Source organism: Bos indicus x Bos taurus, chromosome 5 (genome assembly GCF_003369695.1).
Source record: "Bos indicus x Bos taurus breed Angus x Brahman F1 hybrid chromosome 5, Bos_hybrid_MaternalHap_v2.0, whole genome shotgun sequence".
Taxonomy (NCBI): Eukaryota; Metazoa; Chordata; class Mammalia; order Artiodactyla; family Bovidae; genus Bos; species Bos indicus x Bos taurus.
Window position 1 is genome coordinate 51,638,513 of NC_040080.1, and position 24,714 is coordinate 51,663,226.

The following is a 24,714-nucleotide window of genomic DNA, read 5'->3' on the forward strand; positions in this document are numbered from 1 at the left end:
ATCAGAGTCTTTTCCAGTGAGTCAACTCTTCGCATGAGGTGGCCAAAGTACTAGAGTTTCAGCTTTAGCATCATTCCTTCCAAAGAAATCCTAGGGCTGATCTCCTTTAGAATGGACTGGTTGGCTCTCCTTGCAGTCCAAGGGACTCTCAAGAGTCTTCTCCAATACCACAGTTCAAAAGCATCAATTCTTCAGCACTCAGCCTTCTTCACAGTCCAACTCTCACATCCATACATGACCACAGGAAAAACCATTGTCTTGACTAGATGAACCTTTGTCGGCAAAGTAATGTCTCTGCTTTTGAATATGCTATCTAGGTTGGTCATAACTTTCCTTCCAAGGAGTAAGTGTCTTTTAATTTCATGGCTGCAGTCACCATCTGTGGTGATTTTGAGCCCCAAAAAATAAAGTCTGACACTGTTTCCACTGTTTCCCCATCTCTTTCCCATGAAGTAATGGGACCGGATGCCACGATCTTCGTTTTCTGAATGTTGAGCTTTAAGCCAACTTTTTCACTCTGCACTTTCACTTTCATCAAGAGGCTTTTTAGTTCCTCTTCACATTCTGCCATAAGGGTGGTGTCATCTGCATATCTGAGATTATTGATATTTCTCCCGGCAATCTTGATTCCAGCTTGTGTTTCTTCCAGTCCAGCGTTTCTCATGATGTACTCTGCATATAAGTTAAATAATCAGGGTGACAATATACAGCCTTGACGTACTCCTTTTCCTATTTGGAACCAGTCTGTTGTTCCATGTCCAGTTCTAACTGTTGCTTCCTGACCTGCATACAGATTTCTCAAGAGGCAGGGTCAGGTGGTCTGGTATTCCCATCTCTTGAAGAATTTTCCACAGTTTATTGTGATCCACACAGTCAAAGGCTTCGGCATAGTCAATAAAGCAGAAACAGATGTTTTTCTGGAACTCTCTTGCTTTTTCCATGATCCAGCAGATGTTGGCAATTTGATCTCTGGTTCCTCTGCCTTTTCTAAAACCAGCTTGAACATCAGGAAGTTCATGGTTCACATATTGCTGAAGCCTGGCTTGGAGAATTTTGAGCATTACTTTGCTAGCGTGTGAGATGAGCACAATTGTGCGGTAGTTTGAGCATTCTTTGGCATTGCCTTTCTTTGGGATGAGAATGAAAACTGACCTTTTCCAGTCCTGTGGCCACTGCTGAGTTTTCCAAATTTGCTGGCATATTGAGTGCAGCACTTTCACAGCATCATCTTTCAGGATTTGAAATAGCTCAACTGGAATTCCATCACCTCCACTGTAGTGATGCTTTCTAAGGCCCACTTGACATCACATTCCAGGATGTCTGGCTCTAGGTCAGTGATCACACCATCGTGATTATCTGAGTCATGAAGATCTTTTTTATACATTGTACCTTCATCTTAAAAAACTTTTTAAAATCACACAGCACTTTTGAGTTTGTATTATACCAGAATCAAGGAAGAATGAAAAAAAAAATCTCTCAGAATTTAATAAAATCCAAGGAGAAAATTTACTTAAAACACTTCCTGGCATAATTAATTCTCTGTCTTAAAGAAATGGCCTTACAGTTATTTAATGATCTCAGCTTAATGATATGGCTGGATCTTTTTAAATAGTGCAACTATCAGTTCAGTCGCTCAGTCGTGTCCGACTCTTTGGGACCCCATGAATCGCAGCACGCCAGGCCTCCCTGTCCATCACCAACTCCCAGAGTTTACCCAAACTCACGTCCATCGAGTCGGTGATGCCATCCAGCCATCTCATCCTCTGTTGTCCCCTTCTCCTCCTGCCCCCAATCCCTCCCAGCATCAGAGTCTTTTCCAATGAGCCAACTATTCGCATGAGGTGGCCAAAGTATTGGAGTTTCAGCTTTAGCATCAGTCCTTCCAAAGAACACCCAGGACTGATCTCCTTTAGGAGGGACTGGTTGGATCTCCTTGCAGTCCAAGGGACTCTCAAGAGTCTTCTCCAACACCACAGTTCAAAAGCACCAATTCTTCAGCACTCAGCTTTCTTCACAGTCCAACTCTCACTGTATCTAGCAATAAAACCCTTGTCAATGAGCTATTATTGTCCACCTCCAGTATCTTGCCTGGCTGACTGCTTCTTAATTTCTCCCAATGACGGGGGCTACTTAGGCATTATATTTATTTGGCAACCTGTTACTTAGCTCCTCTGCCAGTGTCTGAGACAAGCATGACTGGTGCTCTGGGTTCAGGACTTGGGGTTACTTTATGATCCATTTCAAGAGGACCCTTCCCTGCTTCTTAGAACCAAGTACTGACTTTACATCCTAGTTCTAGCAACTAGGTCCTTGACTTGTTTCTTTATTGCATGACCCTCTGCTTTGGTGTCTAGTTTAATTTAGGACCCTCAAATTCAACTTCAAACCACATTAAATTATATATTATGTACTGAGCACTTATATATATTATGTACTGTCTAAATCCTGAAGAAATAATAATAAATACCATTGGTCTAGGACTTTATATGCAACAGGTACTGTTACAAATGCTTTGCATATACTCATTTAGTCTTCATAACATCTCAGTGAGGTAAGTAATATTAATATGCTCATTTTACAAAACAGGAAACTGAGATGCAGAGAAGTTAAAAAACTTTTTCAGAGTCTCATAGCCAAAAAAGAAGGAAAAAAAAGAAGAGATAAATAGTCCCTGCTTTCAAGGAGTTCATAGATTACTAGGACAAATGATTAAACTTGCCTTTAGGTAAAGAATAATAACAAAATGGAAATACAAATGGGGAATAAAATACGAATAGGCATTCAACCAAACTAGGACAGGGACTCTTCTGGTTGCCTTTAGCGTAGGAATCCCAAACAAAAATGCCCACAGAGGCCACACAGGTAAGACGAATGAGGCATTTGGGCTGGACTGAGTAAACCACATTCAGAGTTGAAGGACAGCATCCCCTGGTCAGCTCCAGCTGACCATTGCCACTTGGAAATGTTGATCATGGTTGACAAGCCTCCTGATTTTTAAAGAGAAGTCAGAAATTCAGCCTGCTAATGCAAAACCTCCCAAAAATCTTATCATAGTTCTTTTACTAATGCTCTGTGGGCCAAATATAATCCTCTTGTCAGGTCACTGATTTGCAGCCCCTACCATGCAACAGGGAGCTTCCCTGATAGTTCAGTTGTTACAGAATCCTCCTGCAATGCAGGAGACCCTGATTCAATTCCTGGGTCAGGAAGATCCCCTGGAGAAGGGATAGGCTACCCACTCCGGTATTCTTGGGCTTCCCTGGTGGGTCAGCTAGTAAAAAATCTGCCTGCAATGTGGGAGACCTGGGTTCTATCTCTAGGTTGGGAAGATCCACCTGGAGAAGGGAAAGGCCACCCACTCCAGTATTCTGGCCTGGAGAATTCCACGGACTGTACAGTCCATGGGGTCACAAAGAGTCAGACATGACTGAGCGACTTTCACTTCACTTCACCACTCAATAGTCCTGTACAGATGTGAGAGTTGGATAATGAAGAAGGCTGAGTGCCCAAAAGTTGATGATTTTGATTTATGGTGCTTGAGAAGGTTCTTGAGAGTCCTTTGCACAGTAAGATTAATTCAGTCAATCCAAAAAGAAATCAACCCTGAATATTTATTGGAAGGACTGTTGCTGAAGCTCTAATACTTTGGCCATTTGATGCCAAGAGCTGACTCTTTGGAAAAGACCCTGGTGCTGGGCAAGATTGAGGGCAGGAGGAGAAGGAGAAGACAGAGGATGAGATGGTTGGATGGCATCACCGATTCAATGGACATGAGTTTGACCAAACTCCATGAGATAGTGAAGGACAGGGAAGCCTGGTGTGCTGCAGTCCTTGAGATCACAAAGGGTTGGACATGACTGAGAGACTGAACAACAACAGCAACCACACACTGTGCCCAGAGCTTGGCAAATGCCCAAAACATGTTTCTTGAACAGATCTTGCACGCTGTCAGGCATGATTTGGGAAACCACGTGCCAGAGGGTCCCTTAAGAGTTAGGTATCTCGCTGTCGCAGAAAAATTCATTTTGTTTTATTCTTTTGTGAAAAAGGTCCTTTCCCATTGGAAAAACTGCCAGTTCTCACAATTTCTAACATAGGCAGCTTTGACCTTATTTTACACCCTGCTCAAATGGTTTTATTAAGAAGGGCTTTGGATTAGCTCAGACTCTTAGCACTGTGCCTTTAAGTTTTCTGTAGAAGACTGCATTTTGTTTTTTTTTTCCAATCATTAGAGCATAATGAGTTCATATTAACTTGCTTCCCAAGAGAGTTTCACCAGGATGTGGATAGCTGCGGGAATGCAATATTTGATATTAATAGTTTAAGAAGCAAAAGCCCTATATCCTGCAAAAGGCTCTTCTAATGCAGATTATCTCAAGGGAATTCCAGGATAATAGCACTTATCACCCAGATTTAGAAATACTCTGAATCATTTTATGCCCCCTTCTTCTTTCTCACCAATGTAACAGATTCTGCTGGACTCCCCATTTTTATTTTAAGGATTTTATTTTAAGAGTAGATGTCATCCATCAGCTTTAAAAAATGTGAACCTCTGCTCTGTATCCCAGTTTTGCTGACAACACTGTACATTGATACCATACTTCCTCGTTGTAAAGTCAAACTTTTGTGGTACATCCTCTCGTGCTTCTGCAAATCCTAATAAATTCTGACTATGACAAACAAACAAAACAAGCACTGAGAGTATCTCAAAGAATGTCCTCTGGTCACCAGCCTTCACCCTTTAACAAATGATAACTGTGTCCCATGTCAGGACCACCATGGTAATCCATTAGAAAGTCTGATGAAACTGTATCCCATAACTGACCTGTCAAACTATTGCCAAATTTTTCTTTAAAAAAAAAAAAGAAAAGATGGGAGGAGGAAGACCATCAACACAGGAAAGCAATAGAAGTACATCTGCTGAAGTGAAATAGATCTGAGTTTGAATCCTGCCTTTACTCCTTATTATTATTGGACATGGAACAACAGACTGGTTCCAAATAGGAAAAGGAGTATGTCAAGGCTGTATATTGTCACCCTGCTTATTTAACTTATATGCAGAGTACATCATGAGAAACACTGGACTGGAAGAAACACAAGCTGGAATCAAGATTGCTGGGAGAAATATCAATAATCTCAGATATGCAGATGACACCACCCTTATGGCAGAAAGTGAAGAGGAACTCAAAAGCCTCTTGATGAAGGTGAAAGTGGAGAGTGAAAAAGTTGGCTTAAAGCTGAACATCCAGAAAACGAAGATCATGGCATCCGGTCCCATCACTTCATGGGAAATAGATGGAGAAACAGTGGAAACAGTGTCAGACTTTATTTTTTTGGGCTCCAAAATCACCGCAGATGGTGACTGCAGCCATGAAATTGGAAGGAAAGTTATGACCAACCTAGATAGCATATTCAAAAGCAGAGACATTACTATGCCAACAAAGGTTCGTCTAGTCAAGGCTATGGTTTTTCCTGTGGTCATGTATGGATGTGAGAGTTAGACTGTGAAGAAGGCTGAGCGCCCAAGAATTGATGCTTTTGAACTGTGGTGTTGGAGAAGACTCTTGAGAGTCCCTTGGACTGCAAGGAGATCCAACCAGTCCATTCTGAAGGAGATCAGCCCTGGGATTTCTTTGGAAGGAATGATGCTAAAGCTGAAACTCCAGTACTTTGGCCACCTTATGCGGAGAGTTGACTCATTGGAAAAGACTCTGATGCTGGGAGGGATTAGGGGCAGGAGGAGAAGGGGACGACAGAGGATGAGATGGCTGGATGGCATCACTGACTCGATGGACATGAGTCTGGGTGAACTCCGGGAGTTGATGATAGACAGGGAGGCCTGGTGTGCTGCGATTCATGGGGTCGCAAAGAGTCAGACATGACTGAGTGATTGATCTGATCTGAGATGATTATTATTATTATCTGTGGCCAGGTTACTTAACTTCCCTGAGTCCTGTTTTCTCATTTGTAAAATGGATCACAGTGAGTCTTAATGATGTATGATAAGGATTTGATACATTTTTTTAATTAGTGAAAGGGGTTCAATAGAGTGCCTGCCTCATGGTACACTCCCATAGGAAAGGTTCATTATCATCGTTTTTATTTACCTGGGTATTACTTGTAGTATAATAAGAATACTAGCTGACATTTCAGTTCAGTTCAGTTCAGTTCAGTCGCTCAGTCATGTCTGACTCTTTGCGACCCCATGGACTGCAGCACACCCTGTCCATAACCAACTTCCGGAGTTTACTCAAACTCATGTCCATCGAATTGGTGATGCCATCCAACCATCTGATCCTCTGTTGTCCCATTCTCCTCCTGCCTTCAGTCATTCCCAGCATCAGGATCTTTTCCAAGGAGACAGTTCTTCACATCAGGTGGCCAAAGTATTGGAGTTTCAGCTTCAGCATCAGTCCTTCCAATGAATATTCAGGATTGATTTCCTTTAGGATGAACTGGTTTGATCTCCTTGCAGGCCAAGGAACTCTCAAGGGTCTTCTCCAACACCACAGTTCAAAAGCATTAATTCTTTGGTGCTCAGCTTTTTTTATAGTCCAACTCTCACATCCATACATGACTACTGGAAAAACCATAGCTTTGATTAGACAGACCTTTGTCGGCAAAGTAATGTCTCTGCTTTTTAATATGCTGTCTAGGTTGGTCACAGCTTTCTTCAAAGGAGCAATCGTCTTTTGATTTAATGGCTACAGTCACCATCTGCAGTGATTTTGGAGCCCCCAAAAATAAAGTCTCTCACTGTTTCCATTGTTTCCCCATCTATTTCTCATGAAGTGATGGGACTGTATGCCATGATCTTCATTTTTTGAATGTTGAGTTTGAAGCCAGCTTTTTCATTCTCCTCTTTCACTTTCATCAAGAGGCTCTTTAGTTCCTGTTCACTTTCTGCCATAAAGGTGGTATCATCTGCATATCTGAGGTTATTGATATTTCTCCCAGCAATCTTGATTCCAGCTTGTGTTTCATCCAGCCTGGCATTTCACATGATGTACTCTGCATTTAAGTTAAATAAGCAGGGTGACAATATACAGCCTTGACGTACTCCTTTTCCTATTTGGAACCAGTCTGTTGTTCCATGTCCAGTTCTAACTTGCTTCTTGACCTGCATACAGATTTCTCAGGAGGCAGATCAGGTGGTCCGGTATTCCCATCTCTTTCAGAATTTTCCACAGTTTATTATGATCCACACAGTCAAAGGCTTTGGTGTAATCAATAAAGCAGAAGTAGATGGTTTTTCTGGAACTCTCTTGCTTTTTCAATGATTCAACAGATGTTGGCAATTTGATCTCTGGTTCCTCTGCCTTTTCTAAATCCAGCTTGAACATCTGGAAGTTCACAGTTCACGTACTGTTGAAATGGCTTGGAGAATTTTGAGCATTACTTTGCTAGTGTGTGAGATGAGCACAATTGTGCAGTAGTTTGAGCATTCTTTGGCATTGCCTTTCTTTGGGATCAGAATGAAAACTGACCGTTTCCAGTCCTGTGGCCACTGCTGAGTTTTCCAAATTTGCTGGCATACTGAGTGCAGCACTTTCACAGCATCATCTTTCAGGATTTGAAATAGCTCAACTGGAATTCCATCACCTCCACTAGCTTTGTTTGTAGTGATGCTTCCTAGGGCCCATTTGACTTCACATTCCAGGATGTCTGGCTCTAGGTGAGTGATCACACCATCATGGTTATCTGAGTCATGAAGATCTTTTTTTGTATAGTTCTTCTGTATAGTTTTCATTTTTTGAGCATTTACTATTGCCACACACCACGCATTGCCACATTACAGGCTTTATCCCACTAAATCCTTATGACAATAATAATAGTAAGTTATAGGATAAGTTACTATTATTATTCAGATTTTAAGTGATACCCAGCAGCTGGTGTTATAGAAGAATGATGGCACTGACATGATAACTGGGTTAGAATCTCAGAGCTACCACTTAGTAATGATTGGACTCCAGGCTGTATCTTAATCTCTCTATTTTAATTTCTTCATCTGTGCTACGTTGCTTCAGTCATGTCTGACTCTTGGTGACTGTTGCCTGCCAGGCTCCTCTGCCCATGAGATTCTCCAGGCAAGAATACTGGAGTGGGTTGCCATCCCCTTCTCCACTTCATCTGTAAAACAACTTATTAATGGCTGTCTCTGAGAGTCATTGGGCAATCAAATGAGATAACATATATTAAATACCTGACACACCCCAGGGCTTCATTAAAATGTTTGCTATTACTTCACCACTTCTTTCTGACCCAGACTGCCCAGGGCAGACACATTTTGGAGGGATGGACACACACTCTAAACACCAGAGATTTGCTGATTTGCATATGCCTGTCAGTCAATGGAGAGCTTGTTAAAATGCAGCTTCCTGGGCTAATATGGTGCAGAGACAGGGTCCAAACTTCCTCATATGCTTTTGAGTTAATGCCAACTTCCTGAGGGTCTGACTCAGTAAATCAGGGGTGGGACCCAGGAAACCACATTTTTAACATTTCCTTCCAGCTGATTCTGCCAACACGGACCGTCAGTCCTCAGATCATACTTGGAGAAATAAGACTAAAGTAAAACATCCCAGTACAGTTCTTTAGAATTATACTAACTCACGATAAATACTTAAAATCATTAACTCTGAAATTTTCTGTTAGAAACTTGCCTTTATAGTTTCAGTTTTACCACTAAGCTCAGAAAGTGTTTCAGTGAAAGTAGAATTTCCAGAGATACTGACATGGTTTCTTTAAACACTTTCTGGGGGACTGTTGATTTAGGAATTGAAATCCCAATAATGAGATGACAGCTGGGGGCACACTACATTTGAGTCAGCTCATCCTCATGGCCCTTGATTGTTTTACGACTAATATTTAGGAAGTCTTAAAATATTTGGCATTGGTAATGGTGTGAGGTAAAAGCCAAATTTTCTAGGCTAGCAAGCGCATTGGTTCTGTATCAAGCAACAGCATTAATTATAGGATCTGAAAATAGAGTATTTACCAAACATTTTGAGTTTTTGAATGAGAGGAAATGAATAGTTACGTGTTATCTGTAGGCAAATTGAGCTGTTCTTACAGAGTAAATCTGTCTGTTTGTAAGAATCTGTTAGATGTTGAAGCTTTAGGCTCTTTGGGGATAGAAACTTTGGCTGGCCCTTGAAAGGAATTTTTAAACCCAAACCCTAATTGATTAATTATGAGCTCACAGGGAAGGTGTGAACCTGCATGCTTTTAAGTTCATGCCTAAAAAGGGATGTCATTTATGCCCTTAGTAAAGTGAATTCCTATATAAGGAATGTCATATGATATTTCTACAGAATCTAAAAAGAAATGATACAAATTATTTACAAAACAGAAACAGACAATGACTTATGGTTGCCAGGAGGGAAGAATGAGGGGAAGACATGATAGTTAGGGAGTTTGGAACCTACATATACATATTGCTATAGTTTAAATGAATAACCAACGAAATCCTACTGTGTAGCACAGCGATCTCCACTCAGTGTGGCAACTTGGATGGGAGGGGAGTTTGGGGGAGAATGGATAGATGTATATGTATGGCTGAGTCCCTTTTCTGTCCACCTGAAACTATCACAACTCTGTTAATTGGCTATATTCCAATATAAAATAAAAAGTTAAAAAAATTTTTTTAATTAAAAAAATTTAAACCAATAAATAAATAAAATAGGAAATAAGGGAAATTTAAGTTTCTTATAGTCAGAGTTTAACAGTGAGGCTTTGCTAATTTAGAATGACTTTCTGGAACATTAATGAATCCTATTCAAACTGAAGGAAAAATGTTCTATGTCCAAATCCTGTGGAGCTGAATTCTAATGTGGTGGAATGAAAGATGAAAAGAACTCTGGGGAGCCGGGGTTGGTTCTTTGCCAAAACAGGATTCACATAGGAGGTCATGACTCTCTGATTACCATCCCTACATGCACAATCCTGCATCCAGCCTGCTTCACCTGGTGACTCTCTTCACCATCTTAACAATCGTCACGTCAACACGTTACCTTAAGCTTTGTGAAAAGACTTCCTCTTGGGAGAATTTACAAAAGGTATAATTGCTTAAAGACAGTCCTTAAAAACTTTAACTCTGTTAGTGTCATTCTTATCTATATGATGTTTATATTTATTGGCCATCAGTGTATTTTTGTGCATCACTGTAGTGTTCTAAAAAGAAGGCAGACTAACACAACATTGTAAAGCAATTATACTCCAATTTCTTTTTTTAATTTGAAAAAAATAAGTTGGAAGAGATGGGCAGTGCTGGCTCATTTTAAGTACCTATGTGGGCTTTGGAGTCTGACAGCCCTGGATTCAAGTCCCACCTTTGCCTTGTTTTGCCAGTATGACCTTGGTGATAAACTAGATTTTTCTAAGCCTTGGTTTCTTCATTCATAGAATGATACAAAATGAGGGGTAAGAAAACAGGATAGTTGTGAAGATTAAATGAATGAAATAATGGGCAGACCTCAATTTCTTCTCTAAAACCTGTGGGGCCAAATGTGTTTGGGGTTCAGAGTTATTCACATTTAATAGAGTTTGTATGGTACGTAGAAACTTACGTGCACTTTATAGTAGGGTCTGGGTTAGTATCTGTAACTAAGCACATGATTGATTTTCTCTGCAGCAAAGCATACTATATTAAAGACTATAAATAGTATTGTCAGTTCAGTCAAGTTTGAAGCCAAATGATTTTGTGTTAATTTATAAGACACCTTCAAAGACTATAGAAAAACATTTTATTAGATCAATCCAGATCTTGAAACCAAATGAGTTTAGATTACTATTACTTACCAAGAATTTTGGAATTCTAGACTATGTGAAAAAACATAGAATTGTCTACTATGTGGCAAAACCTTTAAAACATTATTAAAGCTTTTACTTACACAGTGCTGTGTGTCAGACACTGCTTTAAGCCTAATAGATATTGTCATCTACTTCAATCAGAATTGTGTGAGTTGGTGTTATCTGCATTTTATAGATGAGAAAAAAAGGCAAATAGAAGTCACTTACTTGAGGTCACACAACTAATAAGGGGTGGGTGGCACTAGGCTTTGGCCTCTATATTTTACTAGATGTTGATTCTTGGCTTTTTTTTGGAGGTGAGAGATGAATCAGCTCTTATTTCTAAATTGTGGGGCATAAAACCATTGTTTTATTGAGGTAGATCTTGCTGAGAATTACACTCTTTTTAACTGTGAAACTTGGGCTTATTTGTTAACATCTGGTTTCATTTTATCAAGGAGTTGAAATACCTTGTAAAAATATATGCAATCTCAATGATTATAATGAATAATCATGTGAGTGAAAACAAAGGGAAAATGAGGAATACTTAGGTGTGAAATTACTTGCAGTATGTAGCATGTAGTCTGAGTTCAGTGTATGTCAATAAATATTTTACTTTGTAAACCTTTAAGCCTTTTGTAGTCCTTACTATCTGGTATTATTGAGAAAAGATTATTTATTATCCGTGTATCTTCTATCCATACTAATGTTGTTGTTTAGTCGCTAAAGCGTGTCTGACTTTTTTGTGACCCCATGGACTGTAACCTGCCAGGCTCCTCTGTCCATGGGATTTCCCAAGCAAGGATACTGGAGTAGGTTGCCATTTCCTTCTCCAGAGGATCTTTTCCACCTAGGGATCAGACCTGTGTCTCCTGCACTGCAGGCGGATTCTTTACCATGGAGCCACCAGGGAAACCCATCCATACTAATATCTGTCACTACTGAATTGTTTCACAGGTTTGTTTCAAAAACAAGTTGAAAGTAGCACTTATTGGTCAGAGCCTCTTTGGACAGGAGGTCTATAGTCATCTCTGCAAAGAAGGCCACCGAGTCGTGGGAGTGTTCACAGTTCCAGACAAAGATGGAAAAGCTGACCCACTTGGTGAGTGTATCTTGGAGCAACTGGATCATGGACTCTGCACTTGGCCTTCTCAGGCCAAGTCCATTTGTATGGTGGATACAGACTCAAACATTCTCCCTTCTCTTGTGGGCCTCAAGACAAAGATGCAGGCCCCCGTTGTACTGAGTTTCTCCACTTACCAATGTGGTAATCATCAGGTCCATCAGAGGAATTTCCAAGCATATGTTTTTCCTGAGTTACGCTTGTGACTTTCCAAAGGTTCTATAAGACATGTAGAATAATGTCTGATGCAGAGGTGCCAATATGAATGCAGGGAAGCCCACATCCAATGATAGCAATTGATGTGGACTTATAAAGAACACATTTATCTCAGACAAATTAATAGCGATGGCTGCTTGACTCTTAACAGTAGGTAAAGAAAATAGCCATCCTCAAAGCAAACCTACAGTGTGATTCTGATTTGCTCACTTTAGCTATGTTGAAAAAAAGGGCAAGAAACAGGTATTAGGTTAACCAAAGAGTTGATTCATTTTTTTGGTAAGATGGTACAGAAAACCCAAATGAGCTTTTTGGTCAACCCAGTAGAAACAGTCTACAGGTAGAGAATAAGAACTAGCATCTAGAAACCTTGGCTTGTGACTTGAATCTTTATAAATCACTGGTATGATGCAATATATTGGTTGGGAAATAATATCTATGATAACTCTAAGTTTATTTTCTTGAAAGAAGCAGCTCTGGTGTTTATTCTAGTTCCTGTTACTGGGAGAATTGGATAAAGGCAGTCAGAAAGTAAAAACTCCCAATTATAAGATAAGTAAGGAGTAGGGATATAATGTACAACCTGATAAATATAATGAATACTGCTGTATGTTACATATGAAAGTTGTTAAGAGGGTAAATCCAAAGCATTATCATCATAATAAAAAATCTTTTCTACTTCCTTTATTTTGTATGTATATCAGATGAAGAATGTTTACTGAGCTTACTCTGATAATCATTTTCATGATGTATGTCAGTCAAATCATTATGCTGTACACCTTAAACTTATACAGTGGGGCTTAAAGCAGCTACCTTGGGCCATGAGATGGTCAGAATCTAAATTGTTCTTCATCATGTTTTATTTATAGATGTTTCATGAAATTACAATGTGTGAACTCATAGTAATACAAAATTATGGCCCAAACTTTTTTGATGAAAATAATCTTCTCTTTCATGCTCAGCATTGGCTGCAGAGAAAAATGGGACCCCTGTGTTCAAGTTCCCTAGATGGAGAGTCAAGGGCAAGACCATAAAGGAGGTGGCAGAGGCCTACAGATCCGTGGGTGCTGAGCTCAATGTGCTTCCTTTCTGCACACAATTCATCCCCATGGATGTAATTGATGGCCCAAAGCATGGTTCCATCATTTATCACCCGTCTATCCTTCCCAGGCACAGAGGAGCTTCTGCTATCAACTGGTGAGATTTTTCTTTAAATAACCAAGATGGGCCCATTTCTGTTGCCTGTAATCTTTCTGTTTTTAACCTAGAAGATTAAGGAACTAGGTATGCTTGAACAATTGTGAGATCCTGATTGCATGAACTCCCTGAGATCTTGAGGTACTGCATAAGCCAGAACAGCATTCCCAAGAATCTTCTATGGCCTATTGGCTCCACTGGATGTAACTAGGTATTTAGCAAGCAAAGGTCCTGTGTTCAGACGAGTCTGGTTTATGCTGGATTTCTGTTTCTCAGAACTTAGAGAATTTAATATGTGCTTTCATGTGAGCATCCTAATCTCCAAGGAGGAATGTGAGTACAAAGTGTTCCTCAATTTATTTGGCCATAGAACTTTTTTTGCATAGAGTATCTCAGGTACATTTCAGGAAATGCTGAATTACCTGAAGTTATCTTTCTCATGGTCTATCTTCCCCCATTCAAGGTTAAGTTTCTTGAGGGGAGAAAGGACTATGGTCTAACGTTTTTACTGTCTTAAGGCCCAGGTTCAAGAACACTGCCTGCTCCTGCCCAGTATCATAGGTACACTATCCTGTGGGTCAAGGTGGGCCTTTCTCATCTTCTCTACCATCTCTCCTTTACCTGCATAACCCCCAGCTCTCTCTCAGGGTCAAGTTATCATATAGGCAGAAAATCTACCCTTGGTTTAAATGTGGTGAAAAACATTTAATTATATTGAGCTGACCAAAAATGTCATTCAGATTTTTCTATAACATACTATGGAAAAACTCATGTGAACTTTTTGCCCAACCCAATGCTTCAAGACTGATTACATGAATTGATTTCTTTTTGGCTCTTGTAAATAGTACTTTAGTGAATATCTTTGTATTTAAACATGTATTTTTTTCTCATTTCACATTGCTTCCATGTGCAGAATCATTGACTCAAAGTATATGAATATTTTCAAGGCTCTTGATAACACAGTGCCAATTAGTTCCTCAAGATTTCTGCAATGAGTAGTTGATTGATTGGTCAGTTGATTGAGTTGGTCTTCTTGGCTAGTAGCTCAGAGAGGTAACAATGATCTCAGTGAAGAGTATGGCTGACCTATCACTTCATACTCTGTCTATATTAGCCTGCTCTCTGATATGCTTTTATATATGTATTCCCATCTATCTGGTTTATTGTATATATTATAAGGCCTGTGTGTGTCCATACAAAGTTGCTTCAGCCGTGTCTGATTCTTTGTGACGCTATGGATTGTAGCCCTCCAGGCTCCTCTGTCCATGAGATTCTCCAGGCAAGAATACTAGAGTGGGTTGCCATGACTCTCTCCAGGGAATCTTCCAGACCCAGGGATTGAGCCCGAGTCTCTCATGTCTCCTGCACCTGCAGGCAGGTTCTTTACCACTAGCGCCACCTGGGAAGCCATAAGGTCTGTAGGGTCAGTATTTCCTCTTAGGCTAAATTTATAGAACACGTAATACAAGTAGTTGAATTAATCCACTCTCTTTTACTATTATTTATTTATAGACAATCTAATTCCAGCTCTAAGTGATGCCTATACCTGAATTATACAACCTAAATTAAACATCATTCTCCTTTCAACACTGCAATGACTATCCTCTGTTTTAGCTTTCATGATCGTATTCTGCCTAATACAGGGTCAGGTGCAATGTGGGAATTGGGCCCTGGTGGGCAAAATTACTTGATGTTGCAATAGAAAGCCAACACCTGGGAGTCAGTGAGACGTAGTACTGATAGTCTCTGATGCCTTTTCATTACTGTGTGTTAATAAGAAAGATTACAGAGATGGGGATGTATAAAATCACAGAGCCATTAAGTTGTATTTTTTTGAATGCTGATATCGTCTGGCCCTGCTCTAATTTTCACAGTAGCTTCATTCACTGTCTATTTTCCACTGTGACCACATTGTACTTTCATGTTACTAATTCACCTTATGATACAGTTAACCAATGTGTTACGTTGCAACTCTTTTCACAGGACTCTGATCATGGGAGATAAGAAAGCTGGGTTTTCTGTTTTCTGGGCTGATGACGGTTTAGACACAGGACCCATCCTTCTCCAGAGGTCGTGTGATGTGGAGCCCAATGATACAGTAGATGCGCTTTATAATCGATTTCTTTTTCCAGAAGGAATCAAGGCCATGGTCAGTACAATTATGCCATCAAGGAGAATCTAGTAAACCTTTAAAGTTTTGGCAATGTTTCTCTTTTATTGAGAATTTGCTCCTATGACTTTTTACTAAAAATAAGTCTGAAAAACAAAATTAGATTTTATTATATTTACTAATAGGATGGTATATTGAGGGAGGAAACCTGAACTTCAGAATTTCTTATTCTGTGAAGCTGACTTATTCTTCTGAGGATAGTGATCAACTGGATAAGGTAGTCATCAAACTTCATTTATTTTACCACCTGTTTGGATCTCCATCCTGTTTATAATGACTAATTGTTAAGAAGTAGCAGAATGTGAAGAAATTTTGCTATGTAATTTGGACTTCCTTCAAAAACATTTAAAATCAGTCTATGTGATAAGGCAAAATTTGACACTGCTTTATTTGTTCAGGTATGCTCTGAATTAAAAACTCAAAACATGCACATCATAAAAAAGTGATATATTAACCTGTAAAAACATTGAAAGATAATTTCAGTATTATTTAATATCTTCTAGTGTTTGATATGGTAAAAGTACAGCACAGAGGTGGACAATAAGATAATATAAAACAGCAGCCATTGATTTAGGAGAGAGGAGAGCAGTATTTTGTTTGTTATCATTTAATGATTAAGGGGGGGGGGGTGCTTCCCTAGTAGCTCAGACGGTAAGACATCTACCTGCAAGGCAGGAGACCTGGGTTTGATCCCTGGGTTGGGAAGATCCCCTGGAGAAGGAAATGGCAACCCACTCCAATATTCTTGCCTGCAGGATCCCATGGACAGAGGAGCCTGGCTGGCTACAATCCATGGGGTCACAAAGAGTTGGACACGACTGAGTGACTGACACAATGATTAAGAGAGTAGTTCTTGTTCTACCATTTGTTTAAAGAGGGAAGTCATTTAGCCTGTTTAGCCTTGGTTTCCTCATCTATAAAATGTGGACACTACTGCCTGACTTACAAGGTTGTTGTTGTGAAAATTAAATGACATTTGTGTAAAGCATCTGGTACACAGTAGGTGCTCAAAATGATCATTATAATCAAAGTAGTATTCTGTGTGTTCAGTAGCATTTGTGCAAACCTGGATTATAGCCAGAAATGGGTGGAATGAATGAGCTTAGCTTGAACCTGTCCCAGGTGGCTCCCTCCACATGCTCTTGAAGAGGTTGGAGTACTTAGCTGTGAGTATTTAGAGAGAAAACTGAGAACATGAGCTCACATAGGTTTCCCAGTGAAGGACACAGGCTCTCAACTCAAGGTAAAAATAAATGGTGCACAGAAGGGGACACAGGACACATCCCAAAGGCAATCAGACTCATGGACAGACTAATTTTTTTTTATTCCAGGTGTCCTAAACTATAAAGCAAGGTGAATTCCTTAAACATAACAATGTATTATTTTCTAGAATCATCATGATGAGCAGAAAAAACCCGCAATGACTTATTTTACAATTATCTTCCTAAAATTTCCATTGAAAAAGCAAGAGAAGATTGAAATGTGTTTAAATAAAGGAGTCATGTTTAAAAGTGCAGGCTGGATATTGACAGTAGATAGATCTGGATACAGACCCTTCTCTGACACCTACCAGCTATCTCTGTGATCTTGCTGCTGCTGCTGCTAAGTCGTTTCAGTCATGTCCGATTCTGTGTGACCCCATAGATGGCAGCCCCAGGCTCCCCCGTCCCTGGGATTCTCCAGGCAAGAACACTGGAGTGGGTTACCATTTCCTTCTCCAGTTCATGAAAGTGAAAAGTGAAAGTGAAGTTGCTCAGTCATGTCCAATTCTTAGCGACCACATGGACTGCAGCCTACCAGGCTCCTCCATCCATGGGATTTCCCAGGCAAGAGTACTGGAGTGGGTCGCCAGTGCCTTCTCTGTGATCTTGAGCTAGTTGCTTTTTCTCAAGCTAGTTGCTTGAGGCTTTTTGCAACCTCCTATGTAAAACAAGACTGATAATATCCACCTTGTAGGACTTGTGTGATGTTAGTTAGTTAGTCACTCAGTCATGTCCGACTCTTTGTGACCCCATGGATTGTAGCTGACCAGGCTTTTCCGTCCATGGAATTCTCCAGACAAGAATACGGAGTAGACTGCCATTTCCTTCTTCTAGGATCAAACCCAGGTATCCTGCATTGCAGGCAGATTCTTTACTCTCTGAGCCACCAAAGGATATTTTACATAAAGAAGCTAACCCAGGTGTGTGTGTATGTGTTAAGTCGCTTCAGTTGTGTACAATTCTTTGCGACCCTTTGGACTGCAGCCCACCAGACTCCTCTGTCCATGGGATTTGCCAGGCAAATATACTGGAGTGGGTTTCCATTTCCTATTCCAGGAGATCTTCCCTACCTGGAGATTGAACCTGAGTCTCTTATGCCTCTTGCATTGGCAAGCAGGCAGATTCTTTACTACTAGCGCCGCCTGTGAGACAGTCAATTCCTAGGCAGGTTGATAAGAAGTCTGGGGGTCCCCAAGGAGAGAGGGGTCTGGAATTCTCAAGGAGGAAAGGACAAACTTTTTTTCCCCTCTACATTCCTTAGGATTATATAACAGTAATATATCCTGCTTGAGGACAGTTTCTGGAAAAAACCTTCTGGTTAATCCTGTTATCTTAAAATGTAAATTATGGGAGTGGGCCTAGTAATGTCTTTACAACCTCCAGATATTCTTCTGATTCACTGTAATAACTAATTAGAAAGTATGTAACTCCATTGCTAACACTAGCGAGAGGGCACTTTCTGCCGCCTTCTGATGTCTATGTTAGAAGCTTTCTCTATCTCTTTTACACTTTAATAAAACTTTATTACACAAAAGCTCTGAGCGATCAAGCCTCGTCTCTGGCCCCGGATTGAATTCTGCTCCCCCGGAGGCCAAGAATCCCGGCGTCTTTCATGGTTCAGTAACAACCTTTCATCTTGGGGTTCGTCCGGGATTCTTCAGGACAAGGTAAGGATGCTTGGAGCTCTAGTTCTTTGTTCTCCTAGCAAACACGTTTTCTGCTGTACTTTACTAACTCTACAGTATGCTTGTGTGAATGAATACACTCCTTGAGCAAAACAAGTGAGGAGGAGCCCTGCTCTGAGGTTCTGCCGTGACCTCATATGGCTTATGGCAGAAACCTATCGGGGGTTTATACCGACCTGCCAATGCCAAGAAGCACCCAACGTGTCCTTCAGGGACCGACCAGAAATGGGCAAAGAGTGTGGACTGAACTCTCCTTTCTCAGTCAAACCTTCCAGTTTCTTTGACCATTTCATAACTCCTTGGGAATTAGAACTACTAACCTATCTGTCGGATCATAGACTTTCAAGGGACTTGTGATTTATGCTGTTACTGTGTACTGTTACTTAGGACCCCAACTTGGATTGGTAGTCAGGAAGCGCCTAGCCTTGCTAGGAGTCAAAAGTTCAGAAGCTAGATGGAGCATCTCTGAGGTTAAAGGTTACTCAGATTGGAAGTGCAATGGGTTTCTTCCGTTGGTAATGCTAGCTCTTAATGGGCCAGAGGAGGCTTTCCAGTGGCTTTTGTCCCAACTCCTTAGATATTCTTTCTGTGGAATCTGTGGGAATGAAATGGAAGGACTGGCCCTAATAACTCGAGGACAAAAATCAATTTTTCCTCACTGGCCAGCCCTTCACCATCTCTTTTGCTATTGCTTATTCTGGTGTGGTGATGCTTGGAAGAAACATCTCAGTTTTATGTTCATACTGGTCTTATTGTGGTCAGGAATATACTCAGGGTTGTGCCGAATGTTTCCCCCAGCAGTCTTAGCTTGGGAAGCATTCTGGAAGGTTACTGATTGCACCTCAGGTGGCATCAGAGGCAAGCAAGGTTTTAATGGTGAGGAACCGGACATCAGTCTAGGATGTCATCAGGTCTACCCCTGGTGCATCTCTGCCCTGCCTCGGTGGTAGAACTGGGAGGGACGAGTACAGCGCCTGCATCAGTAAGGAACAGACTAAGTCCGACCAAGGAAGGGAAGCTTTGGTGTAAAGTCTGTCTACACCCCCATGTAGATCAGGGAGGGATGCCTTCAGTAGAGAGATGGTCTGCTGGTTGCTTCTTTCTCTCTTACAGATTGGGGCTAACAATTCCAGACCCCTAGCTCCTCCTTGAGAACCCCAGACCCCTCTGTCCTTGGGGAACCCCGGACTTCTTATCAACCTGCCTAGGAATTGACTCTCTCACCTGGGAAGCCCCACCTAACACACTGCCTGGTACAATTATGGATTCAAAGAAATGGTAGTTATTTTATCAAAGTCTGACTCTCTGGACAGATTTATATGTAGTAATTCTGTTAAACAGAAACTTCAGTTAAACAGACCATGTCATTGTTGACCACTGGACTCTAACACCGGTAACATGTTTGGCTTTAGGTGGAAGCTGTCCAACTCATAGCTGATGGTAAAGCTCCTCGCATTCCCCAGTCAGAAGAAGGAGCAACATATGAAGGTATCCAGAAAAAGGAAAATGCTAAGGTATTTATATCAACTCAGTTACGCATCTCAGAATTCACTGTCCCCCACCTTCGAGCAGTTCTCAGTGTACCATTTCCTCAATGAAAGGAAAATCTCCAAGCCCCCTGCCCTATCCCTACCCATGTCTGCCACTGATGAAGAGAAATGTTTCTCCTGCCTTTGAGACTTGAGAAGTTCAACCTGTGCTTTGCACATTCCTAGATCTCTTGGAATCAGTCTGCTGAAGCTTTACATAACTGGATCCGAGGTCATGATAAAGTCCCTGGAGCCTGGGCAGAGATAAATGGACAGGTATGTTCTAGGGGCCCAATGTTTTCTTTCGGCATGTGACCTTTGTAAGAGGCATTACTCATGAGTCTAGGCGTCCCCTGGTTCTTCCTTTGCTTGTGAGGAGAGTTTGTGTTCTAGGTACACATGACCAACTAAAGAGTTTAGGTACACTAGCCAGCTAAAAGAGCCTAGGTACACATGGTCATGTGGTCCATTTTTTACTCCACACATATGGAGCATTTGATGTGAGGCAGACACTAGGCACAGCCTCTGCTCTCAGGGAGACTGCAGTTTTATGGAGAAAGCAGGGAAATGAATAAGCACTCACAAGACAGTAAGACAAACGCTGTAACTGAGGTCCAGGCTCAGGTATCTTAGGAAAGGCTTCCTAGAAAAGTTGTTTGGCTTGCACTTCAAGAAGAGGTCAACAAGTAGAGAATGAGACACAGAGTTAAAGACCAGAGGTAGGAGAGCATGTTACCCAGACAGGAACTTGCAGTAGAGTTCAGAGAAGCTGGGGCCTCAGATGTGAGGACTGGGAGTGAGAGGATGGGGAAGAGATGCTGCAGGGGTGGTGGGCAGGGGCAGGAAAAGCCTTCTGATACCTGGGGAAACTCCACTCAACTCAGCTTCTCCAGCTTCGCCTCCTCTAGGAAGTCTCCTGACCTCATACTCCCAGCCTGGCAGGACTGGGTATCCGTTTTCTCCTTTCCAGTAATGCCCTGCCTAGCTCTGACTCAGCATATTGTCTATTGTAAGCATTTCTTTATGTATCTATCCCTCTACCCACCATAGACTGGGAGCCCCTCAAGGGCAAGGGCATCATGCTGTTGTCTTGATAGTCTCAGCCCTTCAGCTGGGTCCTCAGTGCATATTAGATATCAATAAAACTATATGGGATCAGTGAAGAACCAAAGGTGGAAGTCCAGTGCCATGGTTAAGAGTAAGGAATTGGAGGGTACTACGCTAAGTGAAATAAATCAGAGAAAGACAAATGCCATATGATATCACTTATATATGGAATCTAAAAAATACAACAAAGTAGTGAATATAATAAGAAATAAACAGACTCCAAATATAGAGAACAAACTAGTGGTTACCAGTGGGGAGAGGGAAGAGGGGAGGAGCAAGACAGGAGTAGGGAATTGAGAGGTACAAATTATTATGTATAAAGTAAGCTACAAGTACATATTGTACTTCAATAAAACATTTTGTCATGGACATCCTTATACAAATGTACTCTTGATTACATGAGGAATACTGGATATACATCTTGGACTACAGTGACATCATATAGCATATGAATATATTTTATCACTATTGATAATGCCTTGTTTTTCAAAGCAGTTATACTCACAGACACACCAAAAGTGTGGGATCTGAAGCCAGAATGTTTCCAGTAAAATTCTGGCATTGCCTCTATTTGCTGTATAACCATGGGCAGGCTACTTAACCATTGAGTACCTTGGTTTCCTTGTTGCAGAATGAGACTAATAATAGTGCCTCCCTCATTGGTTTGGGGTTGTTGTAAAGATGCAATGAGTTAATACATGTTAATTCATCTAAGAACTTAGTCCCTGACATAGAATAAATATTCAATAAATATTAAATAATAGAGTTGTCAATAAATGGTAGCTAATGACCATGGAATTATAAGAGAATTATATAAGAATTATATATGGAATTATATAAGAATCTGCCTACCAATGTAGAAGATGTAAGAGACACAGGTTCAATCCTTGGGTTGGCTCCTGTATTCTTGCCTGGGAAATCCCATGGACAAAGGAGCCTGGCAGGCTACAGTCCATGAGGTCACAGAGAGTCAGACACGACTGAGTGACTGAGCACACACGCAAGCATAGAATTATAGTAATTATTATAATAACAATAACAAGTCAATTAATATCCAGTTCTCTTAGTTCCAGTCTGGATCCGGTCTTGTTTCCATGAGCTTACCCACAAAGCTTCCTGCACCTCCATCACACATTCCACTGCAATGCAATAGTCTGTTTACTACTCTGCACCTGCCTCCCTGAGCCCACATCAATACCTCCACTTCCCACAAAAACTCTACCTTCAGGCTGCAAAGTCTGTGAGAGCTTTCATGTCATTCACTTGTGTGTCAATGCAAATAAATGATACATGTATACTTGCATCCCCTGGATGTGGGGTGTTTTTCAACTCTTCAGTCATACCCTCACAGACTGTCTCTTGCTTTGTGTCATTCCGATAGGTGCTTGATATAGTCTCTTACACTGGCAGTGGGAGGTCCCTCATTTTGGCATAAATGAGAATGTCAGCTGTTTTTTTTTTTTTTTGCAGGGCATGCTGCTTTCATACACCCTTATAAACAGCCTTCATTTCCTCCTTTCACAACTTGGGTTTGGTCTCTTTACTAGGTGGTCACTTTCTATGGCTCGTCATTGCTGAATAGCTCCGTCCCTCCTGGAGAACCACTGGAAATTAAAGGTGCTGAGAAGCCTGGTCTTGTTACCAAAAATGGACTTGTTCTTTTCGGTAACGACGGAAAAGCAGTGAGTGCTCGATAGGGTTACCTATAAAATCACTTTGGTGGTTTCCTTCAATTACCCAAGCTCTTGAGGGAGTCTGGCAGGGTAGACTCCCAGGACAGTCTGGCTGTGCAGTGGGATATAGGAGGTTTAAGATGTCTGTGGCCCATTTCTCTCTGGGGATGAGCTGGCTTTATGTGCCTTGATTGAGAACCAGGCATCTCAGGATGGACCCACAGGACCTGCACGGCCTGCTCCGTGATACAGTAGAAAGAGCTTAGCGTTTGGTCAGGAGCCAGGCTGTGAATCCCTGCTCTGTCACTCACTGGTGTGAGCAGGATGCCTCTCCCTCGGAGGCTCCGTTTCTCCGTCTACAGAACGGAGAGCGTGGTCTGGTCTGGGAGGATCAGGTGGTGTGAGCCTCCTCAGATGGTCCTCCCTTTGCCAATAGGGAGATGCCCATCTGCACTGCCTGCACTTGGGAGCATGAACTCTGGCCCTCGGTGGGCTCTTGGGCAGGTGCCCAGTGAGCAAAACAAAAGGGAATTTGCAGCTCACAGATACCTTCTCCTGGCTCACAGGATACATCAGTTAGTAAGATGGTAGGCCTCAGAGTCCAGCTAGTCCTGGGTTGTAACCTCAGCTCTGTTACTTGCTGTGAAGCACTGGGAAAATTACTAAACCTCACTGAGCCTTCATTTGCTTATCAGTAAAATGGGGAAAATAAGGACATTATCCCCATTCTCTGCATCTGTCAGGATTTAGGAGACTGAATAAGATACTCAGCATATACGTACTTAGCACTGTGCGTGCTGCAGACTAAGAGTTCAGAAGATGGTAGTAGAGGCAGTAATAGTGCTATTAGTAGCAGTGGTACTCATTGTCAGCTTTAGACCCAATTCCTCTATGCAAGTGTCAATTTTAGGGGTGTTTATCATCCATTTTGAGATATATCTACCCCTGGACTTAACTTTCTCCTCTCTGCAGCCATAACTGAAATACCATTTCAGCCCTTTTACACATAGTAGGTAGTGCTTTTAATCCATATTTTCCTATTTGCCAAATAAGCTGGTCCTTATACTCACATACAGAGAAGGCAATGGCAAGCCACTCTAGTACTCTTGCCTAGAAAATCCCATGGATGGAGGAGCCTGGTGGGCTACAGTCCATGGAGTCACTACGAGTCGGTCACAACTGAATGAATTCACTTTCACTTTTCACTTTCACGCAATGGAGAAGGAAATGGCAACCCACTCCAGTGTTCTTGCCTGGAGAATCCCAGGGACGGCAGAGCCTGGTGGGCTGCTGTCTATGGGGTCGCACAGAGTCGGACACAAGTGAAGCGACTTAGCAGCATACTCACATAAGACTCTTTCTGACACCAATCTCACTTTTGAATTGTCCTAATTCTCAATTCTTCTGCTTGTTTTGTCTTTATTTTACAGCTGATGGTGAGAAACCTGCAGTTTGAAGATGGAAAAATGATTCCTGCCTCTCAGTACTTTTCATCGGGTGAGATGTCAATGGTGGAACTCACAGCCGAAGAGGTGAAGGTGGCGGAGACCATCAAGGTGAACACGTGAAGTTTTTAAAGTTCCTTGTCTTGGAACAATTCTTGTAACCATTTTTGTAACTCGTACCATTAATCCTCAAAGGAGGTGGGATGAAACTTTTATTTCCTCTTTTTTTGTATTAGCTGCAAAAGGAAATCAATGCCAAAATTTATATGCACATTTATTTCTCATTCATATAAGTAATCCAAGGCAGTTCTAGGTTTGCATGGGGGTAAAGTGGGAATATGAGGGTTAGGGGTGGAGTCAAGCAAGAACCCAGGCTCTACTATCTTCAAGGACCTGCTGGGTGTTATCTCCATCCCAGACAGCCAGGAAGAGCAAAAGAGCACAGAAAATTGTGTGACAAAGGTTTTGCATGGGCCACGATTGACAGTGTTATTGTTGTTTAGTCGCTAAGTCACG

The 24,714-nt window shown here is 41.4% G+C and overlaps 1 protein-coding gene across 2 annotated transcripts in view; it reads left to right on the plus strand.

The window, feature by feature from the left end:
• The window catches only part of ALDH1L2 (aldehyde dehydrogenase 1 family member L2), a 62,387-nt gene that overhangs the window by 2,781 nt on the left and 34,892 nt on the right, over window positions 1-24,714 (plus strand). For both annotated transcript variants that reach the window (XM_027541909.1, XM_027541908.1), the window contains exons 2-8: window positions 11,749-11,893; window positions 13,093-13,327; window positions 15,311-15,476; window positions 19,857-19,958; window positions 20,160-20,249; window positions 22,628-22,762; window positions 24,184-24,309. In XM_027541909.1, coding sequence (XP_027397710.1) covers window positions 11,749-11,893; window positions 13,093-13,327; window positions 15,311-15,476; window positions 19,857-19,958; window positions 20,160-20,249; window positions 22,628-22,762; window positions 24,184-24,309 — 999 coding nt within the window. The remainder of the gene's footprint in view (window positions 1-11,748; window positions 11,894-13,092; window positions 13,328-15,310; window positions 15,477-19,856; window positions 19,959-20,159; window positions 20,250-22,627; window positions 22,763-24,183; window positions 24,310-24,714) is intronic.